Raw genomic sequence first — 19,326 nt, forward strand, 5'->3', positions numbered from 1 at the left:
GTCTCAAGCATAGGCGTCAAATTTAAAGCAAAGGATCTACTGGCCTCCTTTTTATCCAACCGTACTCAGCTGGTGAGTCTCGGCGAATTCAACTCTCCCCCATTTACCCTCCCTTTTGGAGTGCCACAAGGGTCATCCTTGAGTCCGACACTTTTTAATATCTATGTGTCGGACCTGGCCAAGGTAATTAAAGCTCACGGGATGAGGTTGACATCCTACGCCGACGACACACAGCTCGTACTTACAATTAACAACGACGGAGAAGCAATTGCAGCCAACTTTCAGACAGGCATGCTTGCCATCAGCTCCTGGATGGCTAACAATTGTTTAAAGTTAAACTCCGACAAAACGGAGGTCGTGATCTTCGGCAACCTACATCCAGCTTGGTCCCCCACTTGGTGGCCGACCACCTTGGGACCTCCACCCCTCCCTGTATCCAAAGCTAGAAACCTGGGGGTCATATTTGATGACAAACTAACCTTCTCAGCCCACACAAACGCCATCGTCTCATCATCATTCTACACTCTCAAAATGATCAAAAAACTTTTACTGTTCCTCCCCCCCCAATGCAGGAAAAACTCTGGTCAGCACGCTTGTGATGTCGAAAATTGACTACTGTAACGGGCTGCTCATCAATGCCCAACAAAGGATTACCAACAAATTACAGATGGTGCAAAACGCCGCTGCCAGATTAATAACAATTAAACAAACAGGGGTAACCCTATAACCCAAGGAACCTGGGCTTTATCAACAAAAAATGAACAATGGTTCCGGAAGGGGGAAGTAATTATTTATACTAGAAAGAAATCAAATTTCATAGAACACAGCATAAGTAGATCAAGAGAAAAAATCAATCAATATTACGCAATGGATAACATTTGCAAAAAAACAAATAATTTATTTATGGAGATTCATTTTGATGTCAACTCAGTTATCAATTCATTGGAATATGAACGAAACATAGAGAAGGCTGTATATACAAGAATTGGCAAAAAAGCGACGCAGTGACAAAGTGAATAAGGTGACTAAGTGTAAATGTGAAGTTGCAAGTATTTACAATATATATACGTGATAATTAATAAAATACACAAACAGTTTTTGCAGAGATTCGCAAAAAACGTCCTCCGTTTGGTTATAGAGATAGGAGAAACCTTGTAAGCCACATGTCCTAATTGTTTTATAATACAAGGAGTTCCAATTGGTACAGGACTGTAGAACCGTCAACGTTTCGACCCTATAATAACCAGTCGTTGTGCAAAGTCGTATCGGGTCTTCTTCAGGACATAGGTAGTGTATAACAGCCTAAAATTCAGGAGATGAGACTGATTTTTCAATTACAATCGTGTCCATTCGAATTCAATCAGAAGGCACTGACAGAATCATAGAGGGTCCTGATTCGTCTTGGTCTAGTTTTTGGGCTTTTTTCATTTACACTCTGATTCCAAGGACCTGCAGCATGTATCAGATACATGCTGCAGTCGGACTCTCATTAACTAAGAAGTTAAATACGAAGGACATCAGCTGAACTTGTGTCCTGATGTCCACACTACTTTAATCCATATATCTGCCCTGAAGTCAGGTCCTTGGAATCCGAGTGTAAATGAAAAAAGCCCAAAAACTAGACCAAGACGAATCAGGACCCTCTATGATTCTGGCAGTGCCTTCTGATTGAATTCGAATGGACACGATTATAATTGAAAAATCAGTCTCATCTCCTGAATTTTAGGCTGTTATACACTACCTATGTCCTGAAGAAGACCCGATACGACTTTGCACAACGACTGGTTATTATAGGGTCGAAACGTTGACGGTTCTACAGTCCTGTACCAATTGGAACTCCTTGTATTATAAAACAATTAGGACATGTGGCTTACAAGGTTTCTCCTATCTCTATAACCAAACGGAGGACGTTTTTTGCGAATCTCTGCAAAAACTGTTTGTGTATTTTATTAATTATCACGTATATATATTGTAAATACTTGCAACTTCACATTTACACTTAGTCACCTTATTCACTTTGTCACTGCGTCGCTTTTTTGCCAATTCTTGTATATACAGCCTTCTCTATGTTTCGTTCATATTCCAATGAATTGATAACTGAGTTGACATCAAAATGAATCTCCATAAATAAATTATTTGTTTTTTTGCAAATGTTATCCATTGCGTAATATTGATTGATTTTTTCTCTTGATCTACTTATGCTGTGTTCTATGAAATTTGATTTCTTTCTAGTATAAATAATTACTTCCCCCTTCCGGAACCATTGTTCATTTTTTGCCAGATTAATAACAGGCACCCCCAAACGCAACTCAATTTCCCCAGTGGTCCGGAGTCTGCACTGGCTACCAATAACAAGCCGCATCAAGTTTAAAGCCCTCTGCATTGCCTTTAAGGCAATCCACAACACGGGACCAGACTTTCTAAAAAAGGCCTTCTGTACCCATGTGCCTAATCGAACCCTACGCTCCTCCACCGCCAACATGCTGAGGGTTCCCCGCACCTACAAGGCATCCTCGGGTGACAAAATATTCACCATTGCCACTTCCAAACTATGGAATTCCCTTCCTCTTTGCATTAAAACTTGTCCAACGCTACCTGCCTTCAGGAAACTGATAAAAACCTGGCTTTTTAACCAATGAGCTCCACACTAAACCTCTACTGTCTGCAGTCCGTAGCGCCTAGACACCCTCGGGTATTTGCGCGCTCTATAAATCGCTCAAATAAATAAAAAATAAATAAATAGGATAGTCAATACCCTGATGAGCACCGGAGTACCCAAGTTACCTAGCCCACGGGCTGCGGGTGCATAGGTGTGGACTTGCGTCGGGTTTCGTCGTCGACTCCTATGGATGCCTGAAGGAAAGATGCTGACAGGCAGTCAGTGAAGAGTGTCCGGTGGATCCCAAGGTCGGGATCAAGAAGGAAGGATACCTGCAAGCAGAAGGGACAGAGTCTGGGTCACTAGCTAGTGACCACGTGGAACCAGGAAGGAACCAGGCGATGTCGGGAGATTGCAGGTGAAGAGGTGAAGCCTTTCGCAGCAGCCACGGGTACCAGGAGACGTCGAGGACGACCAGGACCAGGAGGCGAGCTGTCCCACGAAGGCTCGTGCTGTCGGCGGCGTCAAAGTCGAACTAGGACTCACTATGCCTTGGCAAGCGGAACCCACGAAGAATGGAAAACTTGCTTCTGGTGCAGACCAGGAAGGTCTGGGGTGCTTCTCTTTTACAGAGGAGCAGGAGCCAGTCTGGAGGAGCCAAACCAGCAGTGGAAAATTGAAGGTGTGTCGTCGCAAAGGTTACTAGCCAACGGGCAAGCAACCGGACTGACGCGGCAAGCAGGAAAATGCAGAAGGGTCCCACGCAGGACTCGTGGAGTGTGGGGGGCTGATCTTCGGTGCAGATGGGGGTTGGGGCTTCTCAATCCCCGGTGCACAACCTCCAGGGTACCTCAGAAGCTGCGCTGGAAGATACTCGCCACTTTTCCCAGGTAGCTGGTCCCACGTCTCTCGTCGCCTCCACGGATCTCAGCTTGGCTGTGGATGTGGATCAGGGTCGGAGAAGTCTGGAAGTCAAGGCTCTGGTCAGGCTCTGCAGTCGGTCCCTCGTAGAACTTCAGCAAAGCAAAGGGCAAGTCTCTTGATGGTGCCTGTTCGCACAGGGTGACCACTCCTTGGCCACAAGGGAGATTCTTCAGTCTTCTTCTTTCGTCGAATGTCGAAGGTCCAGAGTTTCTGTTCAAGTTGCAGGTTCAGGATAATCTAATCTAGCAGGGCCCAACTAGCTACTAATATACTGGGCTAGTGGGCTGGGCTACCTGCAAGGTCCCTCCTATGGGTGGGACCAGGAAGGGGAGTGGCTACACCCCCTTTCCTTTGTCCAGTTCCGCGCCAGAGCTGGGGCTGGAGTGCCCCAGCACCGGTTTGAACTGGACTATGCATGGAGCACCTTGTGTGCCCCAGGCATGTCTCATTCCTTTCAGCCCTCCCTGCTCCAATACACTAAAGTCTGTCTGGGGAGGTGCTAGCACCTCCCCAAGCAGGAAACCTATTGTCCAGGCCTCCCTGGCTTGGAGGGCTCCCAGCAGCAGGAGGTCAGACTCGTGTCTGTGGCAGCAGCATCCATTTTGTGATGCTGAGGCTTTGGTGAGAGTTAAACAGCAAAGTAGGATTTTAACATGTCTCTCCCTTTAGAAGGGAGGAATAATATCCTCATCACCAGAAATGGTATGGGGGTATTCTTCTTAGACACCTTACATGACATGTTTTGATTAAGCCAAACCATAGTTACCATAACCGTTTAAGATTATGAGGTACTTTAGGAGTATATAGTAGGCTATATCATAGAACAGCTAGAAGGACATGGTTCCGATAGCTGCAGACAGGCTCAGCTCATGCTAGAGCACCATCTCACATGTTACCAAGCACTCTGCCTCCAGGATTGTTAAGGCCTGCCATAGGAGTGGCTGATAGGTACACATGTGTCTATTTTAAGGGTAGATATAGGTATACTATATCTAAGCAAGGGGTGATTACACGACCTTGCCCCAGCTGAGTGATCAGCCAGTTGTCTGATTGGAAGGCCAGACCAGGGGTGGCATAATACATGCTGCAGCCCCTGGGAGGCCTAGGGTACACCTATGCCCTGGGTACCTAGGGTACACTGTACAGGGTCCAATAAGGTGATCCTTACCAATTGGGTATGTACCTAGGGTACATGGAGTCCATTTTAAAGAGAGAGCAGACAGCCTGAGACCCTGAATGGCAGGATCTCAGGCCAACTAAGTCGAAAAACCAGCTAGACACTAGGCAAAAAGTTGGGGGTAACCATAGTCTGATATCCACCTTCCTACAGCTGGCCACAGGAGGTGCCGGGATTTAGCAGGAGCAGGTTCGGGGCTCGACAGGCCGGTAGGGCTGGGGCCAAAGCAGTTGATGTCTTCCTCTTCTTAGCAGCTGCACGGCGGGTCGTTCTTCTTGATCTTCTTTGCTGTTTTAGAATCTGGAATCTCAGGAAGGAAGGTTCAGGGTGCCCCTAAATACTAAATTTAGGGGTGTTACAGGTAGGTAAAGGGCAGGGACCACTGGGTCCCTGTCCTGGGGCGGGTACACCCCCTATCATGCCACTCTTCTGTGGGAGGGGGGCAGTGGCCTAGTCCTGATTGGGTAGGGCTCCCCATCTTCTAGATGGCGAGGGCCCGGAGATGTGCTTCACGTCCCTTCCCCCACCTGAGGGGTGGGGTTGGCAGGGCTGGCATGGCTGGCACATCCCCTGTCCTTACTTGGAGTTTTCGGCCAGTCTTCCCAGCAGAGTGGGGGTTTAGAACCGGTAGGGACCAGTTGCTGAGTACAGCAAGTGGCCTGGAGAAGCTCACAAAGGCGGCATGCCTTTGAAGCTTCCCCTGCCCATCCTGGGGAAGGAGACCTAGGGCCTCGCCCAGGATGTGCATTGTTGCAGGCCCAGGAGAGTGGATGGCTCTCTACCCAGGGGTCCAGCAACAGGTCTGCTGTGTGGCAGCCTAGGCAGCCCCTCAGACAAGACGTGGATTGTTGTTTAGGTTCAGGGGGCATCTCTAAGATGCCCTCTGTCGTTCATTGTACATTAAATCGCACACTGGCATCATTGCGGGTTTAATGTTCTGAGAAGTTTGATACCAAACTTCAGTCTTCAGTGTTGCCATCATGGTGCTGTGGAGTTCGTGTTTGACGATCTCCCAGCACCATATACTCTTAAATGGCAGCACTGCACTTAGTGCCCAGGAATGGACCTGGCACCAACCGGAGGCCCCCTTTCCCCCATTGGATAACATTGGACCTCAGCACTCTGCACCCGGCCGCCCTAGTGCCGCTGAGGGTGTAACAAGTGCATCCTAGACCCTGGGGGACCCCTGATTCTGCCCCCAAAATACCAACTCCCACAACCGAATACTTACCTTTGAACTGATAACCCTATTTTCCTCTATAAGATAATATAGACTGTTTTTTTCTGCGAAACGTTTCTAAGTGTGGAGTTGGAAACTCTTCAAAAGTCTCGAAGACTGTAACAAAATAACCAAAACCCTTTTACTTACCTGTTTACAGGAAATGTCCCATTGTAGTATCCAGGTATACTGCACTGTGTAAGAAAAGTAATCTGTAAAGTAATCTACTTGACATTCTACTGAAAAGCCAATACAAAGTATATGTACAAAATTTCAAAGCGTTGCATTACTAGTAGTTCTACTATAATCAAACCTAAGTATATATACAATTGCAATACAAACAGTTTACAAGCTGCATTATTACTGCAAAGTATTTATCACTTACCTGTGCCCGGCTTGCTTGGTTCTAGGAAATAAAATAACTAAAAGAATATTTTGATACAAAACCAATTATTCTGAAGTTTAGTCTTTGAGTGTGTGAATTCATTTGCTGACTGGATTTGTACAGCAAATGCTTAACACTACCCTCTGATAAAGCCTTACTGCTCGACCACACTACCACAAATGGCGAGTAAGGTGCTATCTACTTTTACCTCTGCCTACCGCTGGGGTTCCTCTGGACTCTGTGCAAACTATACCTCACTTTGGTATAGTATATACAGAGCCAGCTTCCTACACACAATAATAAGGCATAGCCTTAGGCAGCCCCAAAGCCGAAGGAAAAGCAGATCGAAGGCCAGCTGCGATCCAAGGATCCACATGAAACCCTACCGAGGGGCGCTGACTAAGGAAGATCGCCCAAGACGCCAAAAAAGAGGGTCGAACACGAACCCCCGAAGGGAGTTATGACACCCGCATAGACAGATGCAACCAAGAAGAGAAAATCCCTAGTCTCCGACACCGAGAGAGCCCTCGAGGTCGAAAAGAAAGACTGCTCAAAGCCGAAATGACAGCACTTCTCCAGAAGGAGGAGTTAGACGCATCACTTAAGGAATTCCGTATTCCAACGATTCCTGACAGCAACAAGGTTGATGCAAGATGCTGAAGTGTAAGAAGAGGAGACATTCGAGTCATCTCAAACTCCTGAACAGCACGTTGACGCCTCGAGGAGTACATCGACGCTTCAGAAGAAGAGGAATCCTCTGAAGCTTTTGAGGACAAATGGAACGACATTGACACAGAAAGCCCAGAAGAGGAGATATGCTGTTATCCTTCGAATGCTTCTCCTCCAGATGACATAGCCTTCTACAAGGCTTGGTGAAGAGAGCAGCTGACTCTTTCAGGGTCATCCTCAAAGAAGAAAAGGGAGACACATGTTTCTTATTAGAAACAGTAGCCCCAGCTAACAAGGACTCGCAATACCTGCCAATGCTCCCAAGCATTCTGGATGAGGGCAAAGAAGCCTTCAAAGAGCCTGCCTCTAGTAAGGGAGTAACACCAAGTGTCGAAGAAGTACAGGCCCTCTTCCAAGGACCCCAAGTATATCCAAGGAAATACAGTGCCTGACTCCATTATTGTCACCACAGCAAGAGGAAGGGCAAATGCTATTTGTAACAGTGGACCACCTCCAGAGAAGGAAAGCAAACATTTGGATATGATAGGATGGAAAATGGAAAAAGAGGCGGCGACGCAATGGCACATCGTAAATTCAAATGCCCTGTTGATCAGGTAAGGACCTCAGCAATAGGATAACATCGAGGAGCTCATCAACAAGCTCCCTGAAGATGACTAGAAAAGGGCAAAAGCTGTTGTCCAGGAAGACAAAAACATAGCAAACACGTCTTAAATCAGGACTGGACGCAGCAGACAAATTTGCACAGGCACCTCACTAAGAAGGCATGTCTGGCTTAAAATATCCAGTTTGAAGCGGGAGGTTCAAACCTCCATTATTAACAGACTGTTTACAGAAGACACACTGTTTGGAAAGTAAGTAGATGAGTACCTCCAACAGATTTAAAAAGACAGACTGCAAGAGCCATGGGATCCCTGCAACCAAGAGGTGTTTTTAAAAGAGGAGGGTTTAATGGAAGAAAACCCACAGGAAGAGGAGCATTTGTTTAGGGACAGCAAATGTCTCATCAACAACAGGGCCAAGGAAATGGTCAAGGAAATGGTCAACAAACAAACAAGCCAGCAGGCAGGATACCAAAACTGGCAACAGCAGCTAAAACAGTCCTTTCAAGAGGCCAGCACCCTAGAGGAAGAGCAAATGGTTCCAACTGACTCCTATAAAGCAAAGGACCCCCATACAACAGCGGTGGGAGGCAGGATATCACAATACATACAACAGTGGCAAAAGATCACTACAGACAATTGAATATTAAACTTGATAAAGTAAGGGTATTGCATAGAACTGACAAAACCACCACCAGCAAACCCACCAAGGATTAAGAAGTGCCTCTAGTCTGAACTGACACCGTTGAATTTGGAAATAACGGAGCTTCTTCAAAAACAAGTAATAGAAATTGTGCCAAAGCAAGAACTTTTCAAAGGAAACTACTCACCATATTTCCTATTGCCCAAATGGCCTTTTGCTAAGACCCATCCTGTACCTACGGTTCATAAAGAAATTCATTTTGACTCAACATTTCAGAGTGGCTACTCTCCAATAAATAATACCGCAAATTTAAGGGGGGATTACACTGCCACAAAAGACCTCAAGGACGCCTATTTACGCATTCCTATGAGCAAAAGCCACAAAAGATTTCTCCGGTTCCTACACGAAGGAACACACCACCAGTTCAAGGTACTCCCTTTCGGAATAAAATCAGCACCACAAGTCTTCATCAAGTGCCTAGCCACAGTAGCAGCGCACCTGGGTAAAGGAGGAGTACATGTCTACCCTTACCTAGACGACTGGCTTATATGGGCAAACACAAGGAACAAATGTATCAGCCATGAGCGAAGGGCAATCCATACGTTCCAAGAATTAGAATAGTCTATAAATTACAAGAAAACCTCTACAAGCACAGAAAAAGAAAAAAACCTTCTTAGGGGCAAGACTCAACTCAAAACTCGCACGGGCTTATCCTACACAAAAGAGGATAAAAGCCCTCAAACAATCTTCCCTCTACCAGAGGGGTCAATCTCTGACAGTGAGAAGAGTCATGAAACTCATGAGCATGATAACGTCACGCATCCCACTCATTCCTCATGCCCGCCTACATATGCGCCCCTTCCAGGAATGGCTTGTCAAGAACTGGTCACAGAGAGTTGGAAGGATCTAGTGGTTGTTATGCATAAACTGCAAGCAGAAATACATTGGTGGGTATCCAGGAACATAAAACAAGGGCAGCACTTTCAAAGATCTAACTCCTACTGTGAAAATTACAACCGATGGGGAGCACACTACAAACAACTGAAAATACTAGGCCAGTAGAACGACCTCTACTGTATAAAACACATCAATTACCTGGAAATCAAAACAGTATTCCTAGCGCTAAAAGCGTTCCAGAAACACTTTCACAAGACGACTGTCTTGATTCAAACAGACAACACTACCACAATGTGTTACCTTAACAAACCGGGAGGTACGAAATCATTTCCGCTAAGCAAGCTAGCACAACAAATCTGGCAATGGGCAACAGATCAGCTGAGCAGGCAGACACCTGCTCTCTCGATTGGGAACGGAAGCAGAAGAGAATACAGTACATCTTCAGACTCGAAGGGACCCCAAAGATAGACCTGTTTGCTACAATACAGAACAAGAAATGCCAGTTATTTGCCTCGGTTTCCTCACCACCTCACGAAAGGGAATGCCCTGTCACTCAATTTGTTAGATACATTTGCATACACCTTTACACCAATACCTGTAATTCGGAGAGTTCTAGAAAAAGAAAGTCAACCAGGAACAAACCTAATTCTCATTGCTCCACAATGGGCCAGACCAACATGGTACTCAAGTCTGCTAGAACTGTCCAAGGGACAAATAATCTGACTCGGAGTAGGCAAGGGCCTACTAACAATGCAACTCGGCCAAATCTTCCACCCGGAGCCAGCAACACTACACCTAGCGGCCTGGGACCTGAATACGTAGAGTTTGACCACCTAAACATACCTCAGCGAACAATGGAAATTCTAAAGGAGGTAAGGAAACAGACAAGGCAGTGCTATGCTGCAAAATGGAAGCGGTACACCACTTGGTGCACAGTAAACAACCTAATAAACACAATCAACCCACGCGAAACTGTGATCATATATCTAACTCTCCACCTAGACAGTCACATCAACTACTCAAGCCTAAAAGTACGTTTCGTGCCCATCATAGCTTACACCAGAGTAAAATCATTCAAGAGCTTCTTTAAAAGAAATTTCATTAAGAGGTTCCCAGAGGGGTATAAAAGCATTTCTCCGCCGAGAACAGCACCAGCCCCCATGTGGAGTCTAAATACAGTCCTGACGCAACTTATGACAGAACCGTTTGGAGATCATGCATAAGGCAGACCTCAAACACATCACTTTAAAGACAGCTTTTCTAATTTCCATTACATCTTTAGGAGAGTAGGTGGACTAAAAGCGTTAACTACAATAAAAGAACCATACATGCAAATCCATAAAGACAATGTTATCCTAAGATCTAATCCACAATTCTTACCAAAGGTTGTATCCAAGTATCACTTGAATCAAAGCATTCTCCTACGAGTCTTCTTCAAAGACCTTCATTCAAAAGGAGCCTCCATACCCTGGATGTAAGGAGGGCTCTACTGTATTATCTGCAGAAAACAGAACAGGTTTGCAAGAGCAAACAGTTGTTTTTTACCTACTCACACACAAACACAGGGGGACCTGTCACAAAGGCAACAATTTCTCGATGGATAGTCCAAATCATCCAACTATGCTATGCCTGCGCAGGAAAAAGCCTAAGTGTACAACCAAGAGCTCACTCAACTAGAAAGAAAGGAACAACTTGCATTCATGGCCAATGTGCCAATGGACAATGTGTGCTGCAGCAACATGGGCATCCACACACACTTGCACCAAACATTACTGTGTGGATATACAAATAAATAAGGAAGCACAAATAGGACAAAAGTTACTTCAACACCTGTTCGCAAAATCTTCCTTCATCTACAACCTCCTGAAGAATGGAGAAACCGCTATGTAATCAAATGCACAGCACGTGAATCCAGAAAAGGATTAACACTGCAAAACGAAATGGTTACTTACTAGTTGGAGTAGTTTTGCAGCTTGAAGAGTTTTCTGGATTTACATGCGACCCAGCCTCCCCTACAAGGAATACAAACAGGTGGGGAAGCATGACTAACATTTCACAAAGGTACCATCTAAAGGACTATAAGACTAAATCACTAGAAAAAAACAACAATCCAAAGATGGGTACAACGCACAACAACTTCCAGAGCGCCCTCTGACGTCACATACGGGACGTACCTAGCACCAAATGGTGGTCGATGATGTCCAGAAGAGAGAAAAAAAAAAGACTATTCCGGATCCAACCACTAGGTGGCAGAATGACAGCATGTGAATCCTGAAAACTCTTCAAGCTGCAAAACTTCTCCTACTGGTAAGTATTTTGCTTTTGTTGACCAAGAATGTTCCAAGGAGTTCCAAGTAGAGATGGAAGTTGCTGGTGAGACAGTAGATCCATGGCAAACCCCACACTTTAAGGGGATAGACTTGGATCTAGAGGAGATCCAAACGAAAGGAATGCTCACGTTATAGGAGAGAACTGGCAACTATTTGCCGACAATATACACAAGCTTTTTTCCTGAAACTTTAATTGGGCTGACATAGGAGGTGACTGAAGGTATGGGTCATTGGCAACCTGGCCAAGGTGAAGAAAAGGACACCAGTACACTCAACTTGTGTAAGGCTACTCATTTGTGTCTTGCAGAATCTCTCTAAACCACACCACACTAAAGTCACTGGTTTAAAAAATAGATGCCTGCTGTGATAGAACTTTGGTTTTTGAGGAAAGTCAAGCATGTTATTTATGATTAAGGCTCCCTGTTCTCAGTTTTGACTGATTTATAGATGAATACAGACAGAAAACCATTTATTTCCCTGTCTGTATTTATTTTTAAATGTGGATAAAAATGGAAATTGGGTAGTTTTTGAGTGATTCTAAATGCTGTCAATCATGACTGCCAGGCCAATAGCTGTGTGGATTGACAGGCAAGGGGGTTAAAAAAAAAAATAGGGATTTTAGTAAAACGTCTAGATAGATTTGCACAACCTGGAGTCTTAAATTTACATATTTTCTTACAATTGCATATTTTACCCCCTGAGTGTGTATATATATCATTGAAACCAGTCAGCCATTCAAGCACGAGTGCACATTAACTGGTTAAATATATGCAGAAATATACACATTTCAGCTTCATTTTTTTTTGTTTACAAAACCTAAAATAAATATGGATAAATACAGGTAAAATTTGTAAAAAAATAAATATGGATAAATACAGACGGAAATGAAAATATACATACTATAAAACCGGGAGCCCTAATTATGATTTGTAAGTTTGCAATCAAGATTTCATACAAAAATATTTAAAGTGCTCAGCATGTTTCCTTTGCTTATTTTTTATTTAGTCTTAAGTTTCATTTGGTATTTCATAAGTGTTTACAATAATTACTGTTTTTCTTTTTATTTCAGGGCCGTCTTCCGAGCCCTCCATAGTGGAATCAAAGGATCGTAAGGCAAATGCTCATTTCATATTGAAATTGTTATGTGATAGTGCAGTTTTACAGCCTTATCTCCGAGATCTATTTTCAGCCAAGTAAGATTCTTAAACTTTTTTGTATTAATTGAACCTAATTGGGTGCTTATTGTAAGGATGGTAGTTGATGAAAAATGTTGTTTTTTGGGATCTTACAAGAAGGTATTTTTATTATAGCCTCTGATTGCGAGGTCTAGGTTTTGCAGCTTTAGCATATACCAGATGTATGCATTCTACCCTCAACCTCCCACCCAAACTGTATAATTGTTAAAACAATACTTGTAGCTTAGCATCTTATTTTCTGAAGTCATTGAATCCCTCCGCCTAAATCTACTCCAGAGGGGTGTAGATGTGATTTTAGAGGCAGAAAAACAGCAACATGAAAGTGTTGTGAACTAAAGTGGGTTAAACACAATGGGTTGCTTGAACAAATCACACAAGAAAAATACCGACTACTAATCATTTACTAGTCTGAAAACTAATTTTTACATTGTTACAAGTCATTTGTCCACAGTTGTGACCTACACAAGATGTTCACAAATGACACCTATTTTCTTGAAGTTATTGAGCGAATTTTAAAATGAGCAAAAATATGAAACCTTCATGCATGCTTCCAGCAATAAACCAATGAGACTGATGCATAAGGCAATGCTGACACATTTTGTTTGCGTTGTTAGTGAATTTATTTGGCAGTGAAAGTCCTTTGCATATTCTTAAAAATAAGATAGTCATGAGAACAAACAAAAAATATTCCTATGAATCTCAACTAAGTGTTAATCCGTCCATTCAGTTACAATGATTATTTCAAATTCTACATACACATACAGAATTAGCTCTGTGCATTTTTGATGCCGGAAAGGCGCTTATGTACTTTATGTAGGAGAAAAAGACCTCAATAATTGCAGCTTATACATCACAAGTGTAAGAAAGTGGCTCTGTATATACTGAACCAAAGTAAGGTTCAGTGTGCACGGAGTCCACAGTCCCCAGAGGTTTGGCAGAGGCTAAAGTTAGATATAACCTTACTCTCTAAAGTGGTAGCTTGGTCGAGCAGTAAGGCAGTATCAGAGGACAGTGTAAAGCATTTGTTGTACACACTCAGTCAGCAAATGGTCTCACACACTCAAGAACTGAACTCTAGGCCAATTGTTTTGTATATAAAAATATATAGTAGCTTTATTTTAGAACCAACAATAGATATCAAAATACTTTCTCAGAATAAGATGCTGTAGTTGTATACTTTCAATAAGCAATAGACTTGTAAATGCAATAGTTACAGCTGTTGCAATAGGCAACACAATTCAAACACAATTATAACATTGAGCTGAAGGGGAGTTATTTAAGTAAATGCAATTTCAGTTACTTTACGTATTATTTTCTTAGGGTTGGATCCTGGATTCAACCCTGGTGCATTTCCTGTAAACAGTTGAAAGAAATCGTTTTTGTTACACAGGCGATTTTTAAGGAATATTTGTAAATCGACACTTGGAAGAATTTCTGGCAAAAACCAGGCAATGTTATCCTATGGCGGAAAATCAAGTTATCTGTAAGTACAGTTGTAATTACTTTTCAGGGTCAGTGCTGGGCACCAAGATCCAGCACTGGGATCTCTCCTGATAACAGGTGAGTAATTTCATTTTCGTCGTTAGGCTGATTTTTAGTGAATATTTAAAAGTTTCAAAACAAGACACTTCGAAGAATTTCCAAATGAAACCAGTCAATGTTACCCTATGGAGAAAAAGTGAGTTATCGGCTTTCAGGTAAGTATTCGACTTGCACAGTTAAGGTTCTGGGCATAGACTCAGGGGGTCTCCCAGGGTCAGGTAGGTACAGTTGTTACACCCTCAGTGGCACAGGGGCAGCCGGGTGCAGAGAGAGTTAGGCCCAATGTAAGCCTACGGCAGGCAGGGGGCCTTTGGTTGGTGGCTGCTTGCAGGCAAACCGTGCGGCTGTGGGAGCTGGGCTCCTGGTCACTTACTCAGGGCAAGTGGGGGAAGTAAGATAGGATGGATGTTGCACTTCCAAGTGCACTTAGGCGGCTGGGTGCAGGGTGCTTTTGAGCCGTCGGGCGCTCAATGTATTTTAATGGAGAGGCTACCAGACGAACAAAGGCTACAAGCTCGGGGACGAAGATTCTTCAGCTGCGACCACCACTTCGAGAGGTAAGTTGGGAAACTGTAGGTTATGTAGGCACCCAGGAGTTGGGCACCGGGTGCAGGGGTGCCTTTTGGCGTTGGGAAATCTTACCCACTGTTGGTCGCGGTTGGCGGGGTCGCTGGTTCTGAGGCTGCAGACGTCATTAGGAGCGTCGAGGAGGGTCCTTGGGTGCTGGATTCTTGGTCACAGTTGCCGGGGGGACGTCCTCGTGGTCTTTGTCCACTCAGGCACAGGCCAGGCTCGGCAGGTGCCGTGTGTGCAGGAGTCGCGGTTCCTGGCTGGCACCAGAGGTTTGTTGCTTTGAGCAGAACCACTGCTTGTGGGAGTCCCAGTCTTTGTAGAGTCACAAGGCAGCCAGGTCCTCCGGGGCTTTCGAGGTTGCTGACCACTGGAGACGCCGGATTTTTTTGCAGGAGCAGGTTCGAGGGTCGACAGGCCTGTAAGGCTGGGGCCAAGTCAGTTGGTGTCGTCCTCTTGTTAGCAGCTGCACGGCAGGTCTTCTTACTTCTTGTTCTTCTTGCTTGTTTCGGATTCGGGATCTGAGGACGGAAGGTTCAGGGTGCCCCTAAATACTAAATTTAGGGGTGTTACAGGTAGGTAAAAGGCAGGGACCAATAGCTCCCTTCCCTGGGGTGGGTACACCCCCTATCCTGCCACTCTCCAGTCGGAGGGGGGCAGGACCCTAGTCCTGATTGGGCAGGGCTCCCCATCTTCAAGATGACGAGAGCCCGGAGATGTTCTTCACCTCGCCTCCCCCACCTGAGGGGTGGGGTTGGCAGAGGCTTTCCCGCCAGTCTTCCCGCCAGAGTGGGGACCAGTTGCCGAGTACAGCAAGTGGTCTGGGGAGGCTCACAAAGGCGGCATGCCTTTGAAGCTTCCCCCTGCCCATCCTGGGGGAGGAGACCAAGCACCTCGCCAAGGAATTGTATTGTTGCAGGCCCAGTAGAGCGGATGGCTCTCTACCCAGGGGTCCAGCAACATGCCTGCTGGGTCGCGACCTAGGCAGCCCCTCAGACAAGACGTGGATTGTAGGTTAGGTTCAGGGGGCATCTCTAAGATGCCCTCTGTCGTGCATTGTAAATTAAATCCCACACTGGCATCAGTGCAGGTTTAATACCAAACTTCTCAGTCTTCAGTGTAGCCATCATCGTGCTGTGGAGTTCTTGTGGACATCTCCCAGCACCATATACTCTTAAATGGCAGCACTGCACTTACAGTGCCCAGGAATGGACCTGGGTACTGTAGGGGCACAGGGTTCATGCACCTGTACCCACACCACTGGCATAGGGCACCCAGCTAGAGGGGTGGCTGATGTATGCCAGGGCAGTGTGTGTTGTGGGCATGGCACACAGGGATGTGTGCCATGTCGACTCGGTTTCGTTCTGCACCAAGACACTCATCCTGCAAAGGCAGTGTGTGTCTGTCTGTCTGTCTGTCTGTCTGTCTGTCTGTCTGTCTGTCTGTCTGTCTGTCTGTCTGTCTGTCTGTCTGTCTGTCTGTCTGTCTGTCTGTCTACAGGGCCTCTAAGGGTGGCACAATAAGTGCTGCAGCCTTAAGGGGTCTTCTCTGGTCACAAGGCCCTGGGTACCTAGTGTACCATTTACCAGGGGCTGACGTGGCCAGAGATGCCATTTGGGTTTAGGCTTCAACACAGTTTTAGGGAAGGAACATATGCCCTGGGTACCTGATTGGCAGGAGCCCAGGGCACACTCAGTCAAAGTACATCAGCAATTCAGCAACATTTTATGGATAAATCTGCCTGTGGATTCCTCATGTTTTGAATTACCCTTGCACTAGCATTCCACAGAAATTCTTTTCTTCGCTCTCCCACGATGACGAGGACGTCACAATAGCACGGATCTGCTCACGACTCTGTATGTCGTCACTGGAGCCATAAGAATCCCTCGTCAGGCGTACTGACGTCAGTTCCCTTTTTTCTGGGCCGTGGACGCGTAACAGTGTTTTTTCAAGGCCTCTCCATTTTGCTTGGTTTAACTTTACTAGCTTTCTTCATGTTGAACTGGAAATAGCTATTTCGAAGAGATCAGGTTTCATGCCCTGCAGAGAGTGTTGGGGTCATACGTGCAACACAGATACCCATAAAGATTGTCTGTGGTGTCTCTCTTCGGACCAGGACATTGAAGGGTTTTCGTGCTGTCGGAAGATGAACTTGAAGGCATTGAAGGAGCGAGAGGCGAAATTCTTCATGGCTTGTGCCAAAGAAGAGAAGAGACTTCAAAAGAGGTCAAAGTCATCGACTTTGCATGCTTCGAAGTCGAAGAAGCACATGAAAAAGAGAAGACATAGGTCTCGACATTTGTCTTCGAAGGGCAGGTCTTCGAGATCGACATCGGCTCTGAAGCTGCGGATCTTTACCTTCTCCACGTGCGACTCCGGCCTATTATCCGTCGGGGAGTTCACCGGCGACCAGTGATTCCCTCGCTCTGAGAGAGTCTTCTCCGGTTCCTGCAGCTTCACCTGTGCCGGCTCCGGTGTGTCTGGCACCTCTGCTTCAGCCCCCTGTAAGGCCTCGTGTTGAACAGGACCAAGTGTTTCCGGATCCTTATCCTCCTTTTCCAGGACCTGGAGCGGATCCTTTGCATTTCCTCAATGCGATGTTTGACTTGTTTGCCAAGGCATCTTGCCCTACCGGTGCGCTGTCTGGCCCCTAGGATCCGCCGCCTTTAATTTGGGCCTCCCCCAACAGTATGCCTAGGAGCCTTTCGTGCTTTTTTATGCCGACGGTTTTGTCACGGAAGTTTCCGGTTCTGAGTTTTTCGACTCTTGATTCCTCAGTCACCGGCACTGTCTGGCGTGGGACCGATGTCATCCTAGATTCTATCGGCGCTGCTTCCTGCTTCGGAAGGGCCTTTTTTGGCACTGTTGTCACCGGCGCTGCCGATTATGAAGCAGCACTCCAGGAGGGAAGTGCAGAGACTGCTGGAGGAAGAGGAGTACCAGCAAGAGCATGAGGAAGGGGAGATCTTCGACTCTGTAGACGACTTCGAAGGTCTGCAGAAGTCCAGTGGCCTATATACTTACCTTAAACGGGAGCTTTCCTCTCCAAAGGCCTTGCCTTCTCAGAATGTTGCCCCTTACCACGCATTCATTTGGAAGGCTGCTGATCTGTTGGACCTACAGTTACCCTCAGCTGAAGTGAGATCAAAAATATGTTGACTGAAGTGTTGCATTCTCCCTCCTCTATTGTTGAACCTCTGCCGATTATGGGGGTTTGGCTGAAGCCCTTCTCTGCCCCTGCAGTATCTAGGTCAGTGGCAAGGCGTTACAAGCCCTCTCCTGGCGATCCAGCCTTTCTTTCCGTCCATCCTTCTCCAGAAAGCTTGGTGGTTCAGGCTTCTTGTTCCAAACAGTCTAATGGGTCATTCCCTACTACCACGGGGGATAGAGACTCGAAGAAACTTGCAGTCGGCCAAAAAGGTGTTCTCAGCAAGTATGGCTCTTAAGTCTACAAATGCCACATTGTGGCTAGGCAGGTACATTCATGCACTGATGAATACGGTCAATCAAGTAGATCCTAAGTTGCCTGTAAATGACAGTTTTCACTTTTTAGAGGCACTATCAGACACCCAAGCGGTGGCCCTTCAAGTTATTTAGACGGGTCTGTGAACGGCAGACTCGGTCACCCGGTTAATGGGCTCTTCAAAGGCTACTAGGAGACATGCATGGCTTAGGTCTTCGGGTTTCTCTCCTGATGTGCAAGCTGCTTTGCTCGATCTACCCTTCGATGGATCAAGACTGTTTGGAGCAAAGGCAGATTCTGCACTGCAGCGTTTCAAGGACAGTAGGGCTACGGCAAGATCCTTGGGCCTGCAGTCACAGCCTAGGGGCAATGGTTACAAAAGGTATCGAGGCTTTGGGAAAATAGCTTCCTTCCGAGGTAGTCAACAGTCACAGCAGCAACAACAGCAGAATCCTCTGTACAAGTCATACAGAGGGAAGGGTAGAGGCCATCTGCCAGGAGCTTCTCGAGTTCAGTCTTCCTCCTCCTCTCCTGTCCCCACCACCGGTACAGCGGGAAAGCCCCATCTTGGAGCATGCTGGTCCTGTAGGGGGCCGGGTGTCCCTTTTTCTATAAGATTGGAAATCGGTTACTTTGGACCGTTGGGTTTTGAATCTTGTGGAAAATGGGTACGCCCTGCGTTTTCAAGAGTTTCCACCTCCTTACCCTCCTCCCCAGGGATGGTGTTCAGATGACCATTTGCTACTTTTTGCAGCAGGAGTTTCTTGCTTTGTTGCAAAATTTGTAATAGAGGTGGTTCTGGAGCAGGAAAGGGATAAGGGATGCTACTCTCGATATTTCCTGATCCCCAAGAAGGACGGTCGGTAGATGCCGATCCTGGACCTTGATTTTTTACCTCAAGCAGAGAAATTCAAGTTGCTGACCTTAGCTCAGGTTCTTCTAGTGCTGCAGCAGGAAGACTGGATGGTGTTGATTGACTTGCAAGATGCGTATTTCCACATCCCTATTCTCAAGTCTAATTGAAAGTATCTCCGGTTTACGGTAGTATCTCAACACTACCAGTTTGAGATCCTTCCGTACGGTCTCACTTCC

General features: G+C 45.8%; 1 protein-coding gene across 15 annotated transcripts in view; it reads left to right on the plus strand.

Annotated features, from left to right (window-relative positions):
* UBR5 (ubiquitin protein ligase E3 component n-recognin 5) overlaps positions 1 to 19,326 on the plus strand; it is a 2,036,132-nt gene that overhangs the window by 918,346 nt on the left and 1,098,460 nt on the right. For all 15 annotated transcript variants that reach the window (XM_085605144.1, XM_085605147.1, XM_085605145.1 and 12 more), the window contains one exon: positions 12,533 to 12,656. In XM_085605144.1, the coding sequence (XP_085461270.1) occupies positions 12,533 to 12,656 (124 nt within the window). The remainder of the gene's footprint in view (positions 1 to 12,532; positions 12,657 to 19,326) is intronic.

Source organism: Triturus cristatus, chromosome 5_1 (genome assembly GCF_964204655.1).
Source record: "Triturus cristatus chromosome 5_1, aTriCri1.1, whole genome shotgun sequence".
Classification (NCBI taxonomy): Eukaryota; Metazoa; Chordata; class Amphibia; order Caudata; family Salamandridae; genus Triturus; species Triturus cristatus.